This window comes from Ornithorhynchus anatinus, chromosome 17, assembly GCF_004115215.2.
Source record: "Ornithorhynchus anatinus isolate Pmale09 chromosome 17, mOrnAna1.pri.v4, whole genome shotgun sequence".
In the NCBI taxonomy this organism is placed as follows: domain Eukaryota; kingdom Metazoa; phylum Chordata; class Mammalia; order Monotremata; family Ornithorhynchidae; genus Ornithorhynchus; species Ornithorhynchus anatinus.
Genome location: NC_041744.1, coordinates 4,858,564 through 4,876,048, shown reverse-complemented (window position 1 = coordinate 4,876,048; position 17,485 = coordinate 4,858,564). Strand labels below are relative to the sequence as shown.

General features: G+C 50.6%; 1 protein-coding gene across 8 annotated transcripts in view; it reads left to right on the top strand.

The window, feature by feature from the left end:
- The window catches only part of RAP1GAP2 (RAP1 GTPase activating protein 2), a 131,540-nt gene that overhangs the window by 78,131 nt on the left and 35,924 nt on the right, over positions 1-17,485 (top strand). For 6 of the 8 annotated variants that reach the window (XM_029081756.2, XM_029081760.2, XM_029081759.2 and 3 more), the window contains 3 exons: positions 13,335-13,370; positions 15,960-16,004; positions 17,056-17,088. In XM_029081756.2, coding sequence (XP_028937589.2) covers positions 13,335-13,370; positions 15,960-16,004; positions 17,056-17,088 — 114 coding nt within the window. Of the gene's footprint in view, positions 1-1,118; positions 1,227-13,334; positions 13,371-15,959; positions 16,005-17,055; positions 17,089-17,485 lie in introns of those variants that run through there. The other 2 variants (XM_029081763.2, XM_039914585.1) reach the window with 2 other exon arrangements.

Sequence of the window (17,485 nt, the reverse complement as noted above, 5' to 3'; positions counted from 1 at the left end):
GTATGGATTGATAAATTTGAAGGCTAGAGGTGGCTGTTGGGAGCGACACAATCTGGGAGTGAAAATTAATCAGGGAAGCCTTCCTGGAGGAGGTGAGAATTCAGGAGAGCTGGGAAGCTGGGGGGAGAGGAGTTCTGGTGGGTATGAGAAGCAGAATGGCCTACTGGCAAAATCACGGGCTTGGGAGTCAGAGGATGTGGGTTCTAATCCCAGCTCCGCAACTTGTCTGCTGTGTGACCTCGGGCAAGTCACTTGACTTTTCTGGGGTTTCAGTTTCCTCATCTGTAAAATGGGGATTCATACCTGATCACCCTCCTCCTCAGACTGTAAGTCCCATTCAGGACAGGGACTGTGTCCAACCTTATTGACCTGTACCTACCTCAGCGTTTAGAACAGTGTTTAACACATAGTAAGCACTTAATATCATGAAAAAACACTGTTATTGTAATTGTTATTATTAGTATTTAGGAGGCCCAACCAGCCAGCGGGACTGTCTCCGCACACCTCCAAGTCAGATCATTGGACATGAGGAGGAGGATGGGATATTTCTATAACTGGAAACTCGGGGCAGCAATTTCGGCTCCTATGGAGAGAGCAAATAGACCCTACGGAGCAGCGTGGCTCAGTGGAAAGAGCATGGGCTTTGGAGTCAGGGCGCATGAGTTCGAATCCCAGCTCTGCCACTTGTCGGCTGTGTGACTGTGGGCAAGTCACTTCACTTTTCTGTGCCTCAGTTCCCTCATCTGTAAAATGGGGATGAAGACTGTGAGCCCCACGTGGGACAACCTGATTCCCCTATGTCTACCCCAGCGCTTAGAACAGTGCTCGGCACATAGTAAGCGCTTAACAAATCCCACATTATCCTTCCATTCCGTGTCATCAGGCCGGCCAGTGCCCGTCAAATCCTTGCTCCCAACTGTTGATCCACAACTCTCAGGGCTGTCCCTGGGGTGGTCCCAGTGCGAATTCTACAAATGTATGATTCCGGAGTCTCATTTGCGAGACCTGGAAGGCACAGGCCTCTTCTAAAACCCAGCCAGACACTGACAGTTCCGATATGCCGTGTCTCCTGCTTGAACCGCAGCCCACTCTTCCCCCAGAACCGGCAGTTGGAAAAATCCTTCCCGAGTCGAGACGAGCCCCTGATCTGCTTGCGGAATTCAGCAGTGAAAATGAGCAGCAGCCCACATGCTTGGAGAAATCAGGATGAGCCTACAGGAAATCAGGTGGGAGGCTAGAAAAAATTAGGCATTGGCAGGTCAGGCGGAGTGTGAAAGCTCTCTCCCTCTCTGCTTTCTGATCTCCTTTGGTTTGGTTTCACAGCCTCAGGTGGGGAAGCGTCGCTTCCTCTCGGAGGGGAGAAGTAGGATTGAAGAGGCTCCTCCATTTTTAGAGGGCAGAAAACCGACCGCTTGGTTCATCACCTAAAATACAGGGGGGCAGGTGGAAGGTGATCAGACTCACCACAACTATTATTACTGTTGTTATCCTTATCATTATCAGTGGTGCTTTTGCAACCATTCAACCCAGGCCTGTCATCTGAGGGGCTTTCACCTGTTTGTGTGTGACTTCCCTGTCACAGATTGCCACCCCTCCGTCACCCCAAGAGCGAGGAAGCAGACACTCCAAAGATCTGGCCCTTCCGTCTTCCTCACCTTTTCTTCTGAGGAGCTGTGCCTGATTTTGGATTTTCTTGCCATGCATATGTCTGTGCATATGTTCGTGTATGTGTGTATGTCCTCGTTTGGGGGTGCATGTCCGTGTATGGGTGTGAATGTTTATGTTTGGGTGTGCATATCCACATGTGGGTGTGCTTGTCCATGAATGTCCACCCATGCGTATGTGTGTGCATGCATGAGTCGAGCACAGACAACCCCTGTCCTTTCCACTTTAATCATTTCCCCTGGGACAAGATTGCGGAGGACAGACATCCCTGCCCAGCCCGAATCCAACCCGGCAGACGCCTCTGCTTCCTCTGAGCCCCTGTCTGCCATCCCGCTGACTGCCAGAAAACTCCTCTCGCTCTCCTTCGTGCGCACAGAAATAGGGGACTTGTGTGTTTTTGACATATGGCTTCTAGGGAGGAGAGCCACTTAGCGTACAGCTCGCAAGCAGCCAGCCGGGAGAACGCGCGTAATTAGGCTGTTGTGCTGCGGGACTGGAGGGATGACTAGGTTATTGCAGTATTTATTTGGGTAATAATTAAATAGGAGGGAAAAAAAAAAAAACGTGAGCCTTGTTATTCCCGGCCTCCGGCTCCCTCGGGATTAGCTCTAAATGCAAGCACCGGGCTGGAAGGTGGAGGGGACGAAGCTGCCTTTCCTTCGCTCTGGCGGTGGCACTTGGTGGCTCCCTGAGGCGGCCCCTTCCCTGGCCTGGGGAGCCCCCGGCTTTGGCGACCCAGTGTTCAGGGCCTGTTAGGGACATCTGGTCTCCTCTGCCCGAGGCACTGGCTGGACTGCAGTGTCTCCGGGCATGAAAAGCTCGGAGAATGAAACCCGTTGTCAGTGGTCTGAACTCAATCGATCAACATAAAGTACACAGGTGGAAGGTGACCGGGCGTATCACAATTATTATTATTACTATTATTATTGATGGCCCAAAAGACAAGTGTTATCTTGTCAGAGAAGCTACATTGGCTAGTGGTTAGAGCACGGTCCTGGGAGTCAGAAAGACCTAAGTTCTGAACCTGGCTCTGCCACTTTTTTTTTTATGGCGTTTGTTAAACGCTTTCTATGTGGCAGGCACTGTACTAAGCACTGGGGTAGACACAAGTTAATCAGGTTGGACAAAGCCCGTGTCCCACATGGGGCTCCAGGCTTAATCCCTGTTTTACAGTTAAGGTAACTGAGGCATAGAGAAATAAATAGACTAGAAATAAAGTGACTTGTCCAAGGCCATCCAGCAGACAAGTATAAATGGTAGAGCCTGGAGGAGAACTCAGGTCTTCTGACTCCCAGGCCTGTGCTCTATATTTTAGGTCATGCTGCTTCTCTGACAACGTTTATCTGTTCTGCCATCAATAATAATAGTAATAGTAATAATAATTGATGTAAGCCTAGTCACTTTCCACCTGCTCCTGTGTATTTTAGGTGACAAATCAAGTGACCTGCTGGTTGTCCTCCAGTAATGGGTAGGCCTGCTGCAATCCTACTTCTCCTCTCTGAGAGGAAGTGACCCTTCCCCACCTGATGCCATGAAACCAAGCCAAAGGAGATGAGAAAGTCACTTCACTTCTCCGTGCCTTAGTGACCTCATCTGGAAAATGGAGACTAAGACTGTGAGCCCTGGGAAGGACAGGCACTGTATCCAACTCACTAGCTTGCATCTCCCCAGCGCTTAGTGCAGTTCCTGGAACGTAGTAAACACTTAAGAAACACCATCATTATGATTAATGTTATTATCGAGCCTATACTATGTGCAGAACACTGGATTGAGTGCTTGTCCATTTTCCCTGGAGCCATCTTGGTTCGGTGGCAGCGACATCTCCTTCTTGAGTAGATCCTCATTCTCCTGAAGTGATTCATGATTGTAGAGTCAGTTGGTTCTGTCCATTAGTGATAGGGGCTAATTGGCACCATCCTGGATGAAGTTGGTGCGTTATCTGGCAAAGGAACAGGTGATTTGGAACCTGTCTGAACCAGTCTAGCACAAGAAGTCAGGCAGTGGGCAGAAATGCAGGATAGCAGCACGGCCTGGTGGAAGGAGCATGGGCCTGGGAATTGGGAGGACCTGGGTTCTAATCCTGGCTCCGCCACATGTCTGCTGTGGGACCTTGGGCAAACTATTTCACTTCTTTGCACCTCATCTGTAAAATGGGGATTAAGACTGTGAGGCCCGTATAGGACAGGAACTGTGTCCAACTTGATTAGCTTGTATCTGCTCCAGTGTTTAGAACAGTATCTGACACATAGTAAGTACTTAACAAATACCATTACTATTACTGTTATTATGGGTGATCCCCAAACAGCCCCCAGCACCCACATATGCCGGTTCCATCCTTCTGGGAGTAAAGTGGGGGGCAAGGGGAAAGTTGAGAGGGTGATGCCCACCTAGATAACTCATTCACCCCCTCCCAAGCCAATGCCCTGGCTGACCTCGGCAGATGAGTGCTGTTGCCATGACAGAAAATCAATCGATCTTATTTATTGAGCACTTACTATGTACAGTGCACTGTACTACATGCTTGGGAGGGCACAGTTTAACAGAGTTGGTAGCTTCATCCCTGCTCTCAACAAGCTCAGCCTCCCCTCCAACCAGGGGTCCAAGACAAGCCCACCCACTCATTTCGTCTGGTCTCTGCAGAGCTGGACTGTCCCCCGACTCTCCTGACCAAAGCAGATAGTTCTAACTCTCTCCCGTGGCCAGCTGAGTCTCGTTTGGTCAGTTGGCCCCACTGGTGGCTTTCTTCTTAGACTGCGCGCCAACCCTCCCCGCTCCGGGCCAGCATATATGCCAGCCAATCCTCGAGGTACAAAAATTTCACCCTCCGCAAACCAAAACTCTGCCCAGACCCGCTGACCCAGCAAGCCTGGCTGATTGCAGGGCTTCTGAGGAAGTGCCATCAGGTGGGGAGATACCCAGAAGGCCACTTCCCCCATCCAGAGTTTGCCCTCACCCCTGGGTGCCTCCACGACTTTTGGTAGAAGGGAGACCCGTGGGTTGGGTGGAGACTGCTGACCACTGGAGCGGGGTCTCCGCTCTACCCCTCTCTAAGCATGCGGGGAAAGGATAAGGGTAAGAGGCTTGGAAACAAGTCCTTTCCCCTGTGGTTCCGGCCTCCTGGAATCATCCTGGGCCCAGAATGGGGAAGAGCGAAGGGAGAGAAGGAAGAGAGGAAGCTGGGAGAAGCTAGAATTAGCTGTGGGAGGCAGGTTGTAATCAATCTCTCAATCACTGATATTTATCCATGAAATACCCTTCCTCCTCATATCTCATAGACAATTACTACTCCCCTTCAAAGATTTGTTGAAGGCACATCTCCTCCAAGAGGCCTTCCCTGACTAAGCTCTCCTTTCCTCTTCACTTACTCCCTTGTCACCCTGACTTACTCCCTTTATTCATCCCCCTCCCAGCCCCACAGCTCTTAAATACATATCTCTAATTTATTTCTTTTAATGTCCATCTCCCCCTCTAGACTGTAAGCTTGTTGTGGGCAGGGAATGTGTCTTTTAAATGGTTATATTGTTCTCTCCCAAGCACTTAGTGAAAATATGATCGACTGACTGTGTAGAGCACTGTACTGAGTGTCCACCGCCTCTGGCCACCCCATCTCCGGATGTGGCTGGAAAATGGCATGAGCAGGAAGCAGATTTGGGGTGGCATCCGGTCTGAGTGTGACCCTGCCCTCGGGCAGAGGGACGGACTCCGTGATCTCTCACGGGCTCCTGATTTTTGGGTCCCGTGGCCCGTAGCTAGCGGCACGGCCCAGGGATGAGCCGCACCTCTGCCAGCTGTGTGTCCGGGACTGGTGAGGGTGGATGCCAGTCCCGTTCTACTGCTCGTGGCACCCAGCCCAGGGTGGGTGGAACGGAGAGGTTCCGGGAGAGCAACACGGCCAGCCCCGGCTGAGCCACTTTCGAGCTTCCTCAGGTTTCCTAATCAGCTCCGCTCCGTCTAATCGCTCGGCGACTGTAAATACCAGGCTATTTGAGGCCTAGTCAAGCACTCACTAACCAAACACCGAGCTCGGGACCCGCCCCTGTCTCCTTGTCCCTAACTGGTAGCACCCCCTCTTCCAAAGGGTGTGGCTCCACAGGCTGTTAGGAACTGGAGAACGAGAAACCGAATTCCAATCTGCCTTGCGGGGGGGGGCTGGGTTTCCACTCCCCCACCCCACACTCCTCAGTCCCCTGCCTCTGGATTTCCATTCCAGTCATTGGCCTGTGGAAAGTTGGCTGTGAATGGATAGGAATCTTGGGCTGGGCCATACAGGCCTTTGGGAGTTATTTCCCCATAAAAAAACCCCTCTCCTCAGGAGCGATTGGGTTCACAGGCAGCTCCCACGCAGAACTGAGATCCAGAGTTGCTGCCGACTCTGTTCTGGGAAAGACCAAATCAAGGATCACGACCAAATAGCCTCTACACTGTAAGCTCGTTGTGGACAGGGAATGTGACTATTATATTGTTATATTGTACTCTCCCAAGCGCTTAGTACAGTGCTCTGCACACAGCAAACACTCAGTAAATATGAACTGAGTGACAGATAACCATCCTCCCGGCTCCTCTGCCTGGCAACCGATTGACATATTGTTGCTGCGGCCCTTTCCTTCTCCCGGCCGGGGGTGCTTGGGTCAGATCTTGGAAAAGTCAACCTTTATGATGTCGGATCTGGAGTCGGGGTGGAGGAGGAATTAATCTTGACATGTCCAGATGTTCTTGCCTACATAAGTAGTCTCCTTCCCCCCACAGCACACATATACATTCAGCTAAATCATTTCTTTCCAACATACAGCCCCTCTAGACTGTAAGCTTGTTGTGGGCAGGGGATTTGTCTATCATCTCTGTTGTAGTCTCATAAGCTCTTCGTACAGTGTTCTGCACACAGTAAAGCACTCAATAAACACCATCAATTCAGCTCCCTTTGGTCAGGCTTTCTTTCTTTCTCCTCTCCTACATGGCCCAGGCTTCAGGCCATTGATGGAGAGCAGTCCTGGGTTGCAGAGACTAGCAATCATTCAGTAGGGTCTAATGAGCACTTACTATGTGCAGAGCACTGTGCTCAGTGCTTGGAAGAGTACAATAGCATTTTTAGGCACCATCCCTGCATGCACGCACTCACACACACACAGACATTTTCTCTCTTTCTCTGTCCTCCCCTAGGATCCCTCCACCCCCAAGGTAGACACCTCCTCTCCCTAATCCCACCCCTCCCTGGCTTCCTCCCATAAGATTTCCCTGGTCTAGAAGGCCCAATTAGATGATAACACCTTGAACCTGTGTCGCTGTTTCATTTTTCCAAAGCACTTGCACAACAATGATCTTGTTTTCTCCTCACCGTATCTCTGTGGGGTGGGAAGAGACAGACACTATTATCCTCATTTGATGGAAGAGGAAACTGAGGCACGGAGAGGTTAAGAAACTGGCTTGAGATCTCACAGCCAGCCACTGATGGAGTTGGGGTCAAAACCCAGCTCGCCCAATTTTCAGATCTAAGCTTTTTCTCCACTGATGTTTAACAAGGGAGCAGAGGGAAGATTTTTCCAGGTAGGGAGGGGCGGCAGGTGTTCTCAATAGTGCACCTTCCTCCGCAGCGGGATCCTGTTCTCTCGCATACTCTGCAGCACCCCAAACCTTCCCCTTCCTGTTGGATAGGCCCCCAGAATTAGCCCTAACTGCAGGAGCTCTGGAGGGAAGCAGCGTGACCTAATGGATAGAACACGGGCTTGGGAATCAGAAGGACCCGCGTTTTAATTCTGGCTCCACCGCTTGTATGCTGTGACCTTGGGCAAGTCACTTTACTTCCCTATGCCTCAGTTGCCTCATCTGTAAAATGGGGATTGATTGCGAACCCCATGTGGAAAACGGATTGTGTCCAACCACATTAGCTTGGATCTACCCCAGGGCTTAGTACAGTGCCTGGCACATAAGTGCTTAACAGATACCATTAAAAAAAAGCTCAGGAGGGCTTGTCCTTTCATTCCCATTCTCATATCGACATCGCAACTTCATCCATGTGCCCCTGTGACTTTATGGTCCACCAGAGACCGTGTCTTGTTCATTCTGTCAGTTTCCAATTCTGGAGATGTCCCAGGTAGTCCGGTTTCTGCTGCAAATCTGGCTGCCACCTAGGACCTATATTCAACTGCCGTCTCCCCTCCTGCCACGCTCTCGGACAACTGAGATGGCTCAGCCGGCCCTTCCAACTTTCAGCCGGCATCTCTTCTCCCTCCTGACCTCCTCTGTCCCGGATATGGGAGCAGCATTCCAAGGAAGGATGGGAAAGGCATATCTCTCTTCCTCTTTCTCTCTCTGTTTCTCTCTTTTTCTCTCTTTCCCACTCTATTTCTCTCTCCTGGAAAACCTTCTTCTGTCCAACTGCATTAATGTGAATGTGTGTGTGTGTGTGTGTGGGAGGGTCACAGGTCAGGATGACAAGTGCCGGGCAGGCATCCGATTCCAGCAGTTCCTTGTTTGATCTTAAGGAAGTTGCCCAAGTTGTCACAAAAGCAGCAGCTGCTGCAGCAGCAGCAGCAGCAGCAGAAACTACTCGATGGGTCGAGAGTTTCTACTGGTTCGGCAGGGCGGAGGGACTGGGCAATCACGGATGGATTCTTAACGGCCTTTTGGTAAGTGCCATCCCGCTGCCGGGGGGGGGGGGGACTCTTGGGGTGCCCCTCCACCCAGCTGTGACTGAACCCAGCAGCTCCAGATTCGGGACCTGCTGTTTGCCCACATGGAGCGTTGTCGGGCAGAGGGAGGTTTGTCTCGGGTGTCTCAGATCAGATCTGTCCCTCAGAGCGTGGGGGTGGAAGCCTACTCCCAGCCCCCCAGATTCTCTCCCCTTCCCCCCCGGCCCCCCGGTCTCCTGCAGGGGCCATTTCCCCCAATTCCCAGCTGCCTGGAGGGGAATCACCTCAGCTGTGTGTCCCCCCCTCTAGACCGTAAGCTCATCGTGGGCAGGGAATGCGTCCGTTATATTGACGTGTGGTACTCTCCCAAACGCTTAGTATACTGCTTTGTGTACGGTAGCTCTCAGTAAGTGTGATTGTTGGGGTGGAGATTTCCCATTGCCTAGATATCGGGGGGCCAGAACTAAGCCTCGGCCAGGATGGGGGGTCGTTCAAGGGAGGTGACAAGAAGAAAAGGGTCTGTTCAGTCGGGGGCTCTGTCCCTCTGGCTCAGGACACAGCCCCGCTAATGGCGAGTAACCCAACCAGTCGGTTTGGTCTGTTCCCTTGTCGGGGAAAGCTGTCTGGCACGGCACTCTACCGAGGCACGGCCCAGAGAGAGACAACTCGGAGAGGAGGTGGATCGTAGCCTGGGGAGCATTCATTCAGTCGTTTTTATTGAGTGCTTATTGTGTGCAGAGCACTGTACTAAGCGCTTGGAAAATACAAGTCAGCAATAGAGACAGACAATTCCTGCTCACACCTGGCTTACAGAGTTTTTCCTGAGCAAAGCCTCCATCTGCAGGCTTCTTGGGCTCCTATTCGCCATCATTTTTCTTTCATAGTATTTAAGGGCTTACTATGTGCCAGGCACTGTTCTAAGTGCTGGGTAATCAGGTAATCATGTTGGACACAATCCACGTCTCTCATGGGGCTCACGGTCTTAACCCACATTTTCAGATGAGGGAACTGAGGCACAGAGAAAGGAAATGACTCATTCAGGGTCACCCAGCTGACAAGTGGTGGAGCCGGGATGAGAACCCAGGTCCTTGTGACTCCCAGGCCTGGGCTCTATCCACTTGGTCTTGCTGCTTCTATGTTAGGATATTATCCTAACATACTATTACATTATTGTGTATTCATTTACCCGATTCTAATGCATTATAGTATTGTGCTATATTGTTTACTAGGGTGCTAGCATATTATATAATAATAGTGATAATAATAATGATTGTAGTATTTGTTAAGGGCTTACTATAGGCCAGGCACTGTATGAAGGTACTTGTTAAGCACTTACTGTGTGTCAAGCACTGTACTAAATCCTGAAAGTTAATCAGTTTGGACACAGTCCTTGTCCCACATGGGCTCACAGTCTAAATAGGAGAGAACAGGATTTAGCTCCCATTTGACAGATGAGGTGACTGGAGCCCCGAAAAATTAAGTGACTTGCTTAATGACTGTATCAAGTACAGGTAGCTAGGTACAAGATAAGGCTAAGTAATATAATGATAGTGTTGTTTATTAAGCAGTCCTATATGACAAACACTGTGCACAGCATTGGGGTAGATATGAGATAATCAGGTTGGACACAGTTCCTGACCCTCGTGGGGCTCCCACACTCAGTGGGAGGGAGAACAGGTATTGAATCCCACTTTTATAAGATAACTGTCCTGTATCTAGCACAGTGAACATAGTAAACATTTAACGTATAGTACAATTATTGTTTGTCTTGATTTTACAGATGGTTGTGAGCCGTTTGTGGGACAGGGACTTAGTCTGATCTGACTGTATTGTATAATAATGATAGTATTTGTAAAGTGCTATGTGCCAAGCACTGTTCTAAGTGCTGGGGTAGATACAAGGTAATGAGGTTGTTCCAGGTGGGGCTCACAGTCTTAATCACCATTTTACAGATGAGGTGACTGGTGCCCAGAGAAGTGAAGTGGCTTGCCCAAAGTCACACAGCTGACAAGTGGTGGAGCCGGGATTAGAACCCAAGACCTCCGACTCCCAAGCCCGTGCGCTTGCCACTAAGCCACGCTGCTTCTCATAGCCACGCTGCTACTCAGCTGCCCCAATGCTCAGCACAGTACTTGGCTCATTAGTAAACATTTAAGTACCACAATGATTATTATCATTATTTGATGAAGAAACTGAAACCCGAGAGGCTAAGTGAGCCATCCAAAGTCACACAGCAGGGCAAGAGCAGAGTAGAATTAGAATCTGGGTCCTCTGACTCTGAGTCCCGGGCTTTTACTCTTAGGGCGGCAGGGAGAGAGATGGTCACAGAGCCGTGTAGGTCTTGGCATTCGTTCACATTTAAATCAGATTCCACAGACTTTGGAGGTATTAACATGTTGCCTTTCCATCAATGGGACGAGAAAGCGTGCAGATATTTGTTCACCTTTTAAGCTGGGTAGAAAGGGGCTGGACGGTCCACCAGACAGCGACAGGGAGATGTGGCTGGTGGCTAGAGTGAGGCAGTGGGAATTCTCCCAGTTCTCTGTTGAACTGGGGCAAGTCCCTTCTTGTCCCTCAGTTTTCTCACCTGTAAAATGGAAACAGCTAGGTCTGACTCTCAGGGAAAGTGTCTCAGTCAAATTTCCGAGGGGCGGGGAGGTGGGCGGCAGCGGCATGTGTGGGAAAAGGGGTGTGTGGATTAGAGCCAGGTCCCCTGACTCCTAGGCCTTGGATGAATTAAAGCCAACCGTTAAGGGATATAACAGGTGAGGACTCTGTATGCATAAACAGCCATATGTGCACGTGAGTTGTGCGACAGACACACTCACACACATTAACCTGCCCACACTTAATCCTCGTCCATCACTGTTCTCAGGAGGTGTTTGTTGGAGTAGGTACATTAGGAGATGTATGTGTGTGTTTATGTGTAGGGGAGGTCAGGGGTGTGTAGGAGATTGGGTGTGGGTGTGAGGGTAAGAGTATTCTTTTCATTTTTGCCGTTCCTTGAGCCAGCTGGGATCGGCATGGACCGTCACCCCAGGGGAATGACAACTTAGGCTTCCTCAGGAGGGGGAATGCGGAGGGGAGGTTATCGGAAGGGAATTTTAGTTACTCGATCTTCGCTCGACACCACTTGCCATTCCAAATCTCGCCCCCGGTTGACCCCCCGGCTATTTCCCAGCTCGCTCCCCAGAACTCTCCCGTCGGCCTCGACGGAGGTCTGATCGGGTTCCTGTCAACGGGGGACCCTTGGCTCCGGGCTCCGAGGCTGTATCCCGGGCATGGCCATTCCAGGGAGTATTTATGGCTGAGTCGCTAAGATGTTAAAAGTGGTGGGAACGGTGGGAGCGCCAGCCCTGGCTTAGTTCCAGAGGCGGCAGAGGGGCTTGCTAATAATACGTTAGACTCTGAGAGAGCGTTGCCGGTGACGATGCGTTATGCTCGTCTCTGGGGAGCTGGTGGCTTCGCGGCTTGTTCTGTGGCGGGCCTGAGGTGGGCAAGCCCTCGGGGGGCCGTCTGCTTCTGGGCTGCCTTGGCTGGCTTTGGCATCGTGGGCCTGGGAGTCAGAAGGACCTGGGGTCCAATTCTGGCTCTGCCACATGTCTGCTGTGTGACCTTAGGCAAGTCACTTCTCTGTACCCCAGTTCTCTCATCTGTAAAATGGAGATTAAGACTGGATGTCCTGTGTGGGACAGGGACTGTGTCCAACCCGATTACCTTGCATCTATTCCAGCGCTTGGTACAGAGAAGCCTGAGAAGCAGCATGGTGTAGTGGATAGAGCACAAACCCGGGACCCAAAAGGTCATGAGTTCTAATTCCGGCTCTACCACTTGTCTGCAGTGCGACTTTGGGCAAATCACTTCACTTCTCTGGGCCACAGTTACTACGTCTGTAAAATGGGGATTGAGACTGTGAGCCCCACGTGGGATAGGGACTGTGCCCAACCCAATTTGCTTCTATCCATCCCATTGCTTAGTTACAGTGCCTGGCACAGAGTAAGCACTTAACAATACCACACAATTATTATTATTATTATGTGGAGAAGGGCCAGCTGCCCCCACTAGAGTTCAGCCTAGTTCATCTGCCCCATCCTCGGGGAGTATCGGTGGGCCACTTACTTCCCCCAAGGAAGGGGCGAGAGGCCCCTGGCCTGTTGTCTCAGCCAGTGTTCCCTGGTCTGTAAGGAGGGTGGGGGCTTCTCCGTTCTGGGAAACAGGCCGCTGCAAACCGGAAGTGAGTTCTGAGCCTCAGTGTAGAGGCTCTGTTGGTTTGCCCTCCAAAATAATTGTGGTATTTGTTAGACGCTTACTATGCTCCCCTCAAGTAGTCAGTGAATCAGTCCTGTTTATTCAGCACTTACTGTGGGCCTAGCACTGTACTATGCGCTCGGGAGAGTACTGTATAAGAGTTGGTAAGACACGTTCCCTGCCCACACTGAGCTTAAGTCTAGAGGGGGAGAAAGACATTAATATACAAAAATAAATTACAGATGTGTACGTAAGTGCCGTGGGGCTGAGGAAGGGTTGATAAAGGGGACAGATCCAAGTGCGGGATACAGAAGGAAGTGGGAGAAGTGAAAATGAGGCTTATTCAGGGAAGACCTCTTGGACCTTCAATAAGACTTTGAAGGTGGGGAGAGGGATTATCTGTTGGATAGGAAGAAGGAGGATGTTCCAAGCCAGAGGCAGGACGTGGTCGAGAGGTTGGTGGCAAGATATGTGAATCTGAGGTACAGTGAGTAGTTGGAAGTGGTTTCTGAATCTATTCAACCTGGTATTAGGGCAGACGCCCTTTGAGGCCCACATCACCTAGGTCTCTGGGGACTGGCTTCCACAAATCTTTCTTTTCCAGCAGGGTTTTGTTTCCTGTGAGCCTGGGGAAGATGGAATCCAAGGATCGATCTCTTCATGTGCATATGAGTCCCACTGCTAGTCAAGCCCTCACCTCCTAAGTTCACTGATCTCAGAGAGTTCCACTGACTATTCTTTCTCTCTCTTCCCCCCCCCTTCCCCTTTCTCCCCTTCCTCTTCTTCATCCTTCAGTCTGCAGAGTTCTTTGAGATGCTGGAGAAAATGCAGGTGAGTGATGCAGAAGCAGGGAAACGGAATTCCCAGGGGTCGGCCTACCCCCTAGGAAGCTTCTGATCGGTGCTGGCCTCACTTGACCACACCGCCAATTTCCCTGCAGACTGCCGACCGGTCTGATATGTTGGTGGATGAACCTTGGGCCTGGGAGTCGGAAGGACCTGGGTTCTAATCCTAGCTCCTCCACACGTCTTCCGTGTGACCTCTGGGCAAGTCACTTCACTTCTCTGGGTCTCATTTACCTAATCTGTAAACTGGGGATTAAGAGCATGAGCCCCATGGGGGAACAGAGACTGTGTCCAACCTGATTAACTTGTATCTACCCTAGTGCTTAGAACAGTGCTTGGCACATAGTAAGCACTGAACAAGAACCATTATTATTATTCTCCTGGGTGGTCAGGGAGCCCAGGGACAAGAAACAGCATTCCAAACCACCCCTTGAAGAAGACCCTGGGTTTCTGGTCACTCCTGGAGCCTCACTGGGCCTACCTTAATCTTATCCACCTGGTCTGGAGTAGAACACCAACACCAGAAAAGCTGAGGGAAGCTGGGCCCTAGGTAGGACCTGTCTCCACCCTGGGGGCTGGAGGAGAGCCAGAGGGCTGTGTTTGCTCTCAACGCCCCTGTCTGGGTATTCAGATCCCACAGTGATAAGGGCCTGGGAAATCCACAGATCAAGGCATGTGGGATGCCAACTTCTCTAGAGGAATGGGTTTGGTGGGGTGACAGCAGGAGCTGGGGGGGCCGGGGTGTCTGGTTAAGACTCCCAGAAAAACAGTCACCCACAGGCTATGGGGAATATCCATGAACAATGCAGATCCTATGAGGGCAAGATCTGATTAATAGCGAGCTTCCCAGGGGACTGTGGGAGCAAGGTCAGTTTTAGCTTGAACTTGAGAGGCCGATCGTGGCCCTGGTCCTTTGGAATCCCTCCTCACTTTTTCCAAAACAGCAAGGATGTATCTCTTGCTCCAAGCAACTCCGTAGAGCAAAAGAGAGAGGGACTGCCATCTGCTAAACCCTCCGTGCATGAAGGGTTCATATCAATCAATCAGTGATTTGTATTTATTGAGTGCTTACCTGGAAGATTCAGCCAATCGATCAGTGATATTTATTGAGTGCTTACTGTGTGCAGAGAACTATACTAAGCACTTGGGAGAGTACAATATGACAGAGTTGGTAGACACATTCCCTGCTCACACTGAACTTCCCTGTCTAGAAGAGGAGACAGACATTAATATAAATAAATAAATTATGGATACTTCCATTTCAATTCATATTTACTGAGTGCTTACTGTGTACAAAACACTTTCATTCATTCAGTTTATTGAGCACTTACTGTGTTCAGAGCACTGAACACTTGGGAGAGTACAATGTAACAATAAAGAGTCACATTTCCTGCCCACAATGAACTTACTGTCTAGAGGGTACAAAAGTAATGTTAATACCCTCCAAGCAGCTTATCATGGGCAGCAGGATGGGTCTTTTAACTCCGTTGTATTGTACTAACCCAAGCGCTAGGTAAAGTGTTCTGGACACAGTAAGCACTCAATAAATACCATTGATTGATTTGATTAGCTGAATCTTCCAGGTCTCCAGGGCTGGTCGGGGAGGTGGGGACCATCTAGCTGGTTGCTGGGAAATGTGGTTCCCGTAGGTGGCCATCCTGCAGTTACCCTCCCAGGATCCCATTGTCCTCCGGCCGCCCAGGTTGAGGTGTCGTCCCTCATGGGTTAATGTCTGCCTGGCGCGGACTGGGACTCGCACAGGAAAAACAGAGCCGAATCAACACTCCACCTGTCTGTTGGCTCGGAGTAGCGTCTCTGAGGAGGAGCCGCCATCCAGACCACGTTTCTCAGAAAACAACAACCCGTAGCAGCATGGCCTAGTGGACAGGGCACAGGCCTGGGAGTCACAAGGACCTGGATTCTAATCTTGTCTGATGTGTGACCTTGGGCAAGTCACTTAGTGCTAAGAACAGTGCCACAGCGCTTGGCACATAGTAAGCACTAAACAAATACCATCATCACTATTATTCTCTGGGCCTCGATGACCTCATCTGTAAAATGGGGATAAAGACTGTGAGCCCCATGTGGCTCTGTGTTCAACCTGATTTGCTTGTATCTATCCCAGTGCTTAGAGCAGTGCCTGACACATAGTGCTTAGCAAATATTATTATTATTATTATTAGGCTAGTGGGCTTTCACAACCAGCTCTCTGATGCTGGGGTCGGGCTGGTTGTTGGAGGTGGAAAGGTGGGTGGTTCATCGAGTGGACTTTCTCCCATGTTCTGCCCTTAAACTTCTCCTTGCCCAGACTGAATTCCTGGAAGCTCTGGTCCCCCAGAGTGGGGCTGGGCCTGCCATCCTGGGGATCCCTCCAAGTGTGTGTTGGGGGGGACCTGGAGCAGTTGCCCCAGTGAATCCCACCCTGGGGAATGATGAGACATCCTTCGTCAAGCACTTAGTACAGTACTCTGCACATAATAAGCTCTCAATAAATACCCTCTCCTTCCCCCAAATTCTGTCCTCTACCCTCACTCCATCCCACCTCACCTCTTGTTCCTGCCTTATGGTCCAACAGGGAATCAAGCTGGAAGAACAGAAAACAGGAAGTCAGAAAAACAAGGTGAGCCGAGGGCCAGGTCCAGAAAGGGTCAAATGTGATTGTCTCTCGAGATATGGCGTTTCCCGCCCTGGCAGACTCTGGGATTGGAGGCCAAGCACTAGAGCAGTCTCGCCTGGATGGACAGGAAAGCTTTCGGGAATCGACTCGTGTCTTGTTCTCTAATCCAAGCCTGTTTGAGCTTTTTAAAATCTGATTTTATTTTGGAAAGACAAGAGCAGTGTAAAATCCTTTGTCCCTTATGTCACCGAGCATCTTAGGTGGATTGAAGTAACGAGCAATGATGTAATCATGGAAATGAGGTTGTTTAAAAGGTCGAAGACTGGGCCAGCCTCCCTGACTAGGCCGGGGTGGGTTGTCCATCCATTCTATTCTGTCAATATTACCAGGGTGCTTTGCTGCAAATACAAAACCGTTCTAACTCTGCAGTTTGGTCCCTTTCAGGGCCCCTCTGCCAGGGCATGGGCACGATACGCGTCTGTTGCTCTCTGGAAGGGCAGTGCCTGTCTATGACTTCTACCCTCATCCACGGGACTTTGGGGGCAGTTTCTGATCTGTGGCAGGGCTAGTCTTTAGGATACCCTCTCTTCAGGAACCTTTGTGGGCAGCTGAGACCTTCAGGGATGGGGTTTAGGGGGAAAACAGGAAAGTTTTTGTGCCAGACTACTCTGGCGCAGTCCGGCCCCAACGCGTCCGACAGACGGGAAGACAGCCACCGCAGTGGGGCCTGGAGGAAAAAGCCTGGGCCGAAGAGTCAGGGAACCCTGTTTCGAATCCCAGCTCCTCCACAGGCCTGCTGCGTGACCTTCGTGCCTTTGCTTCCTCATCTGTAAAATGGGGATGAAATACCTCTTCTCCCGCTCAGATTATGAGCCCCTTTTGGAACAGGCGTTGTGTCTGCCTGATTGTCTTGTATCTACCCTCGTGCTAAGAACAGCGCTTGGCACATAGTAAGCTGTTAACAAATACCACTGTTATTATTACTACTGTGTGTGCCTGGGTTTCTTAGGGGAAAAAAAGGTCATGTGTTTTGGGTATCTGGGTTGTCTTTTAGGATGACTACATCCCGTACCCCAGCATTGACGAGGTAGGACTTGGTGCATGTATCCGAACCCCTGCATGCCTTCCCTGGCACCACAAGGGCGGTTAATCTTCTCCGACAGGAGCCGGTGTCGGCCATTCTCTCCAGCCACCCCTGGCTGTGAGACTGGACGCCGTTCTTATCCGCAGACTCAGGGACTGAGTGGCGACAGCCAGTCATTGCCAAGGTTGGGGAAAGGGCGAGATCTCTTCTCCTCTGCCCTTTTCCCATTGGGGAAAGTGGGCAAGGTGTTGAAGAGATGTTGACTGAATTTTGGACGGCACTAACTCCATTGATTTCCATGCCTGGCTTCTTCAACTTCAAAGAGCTTGGGCATTTAAGTTGTCCAGCTTCCTGTCTTTCCTCCTCTGCTTTTACAATCAACGACTGATTATCCACAATC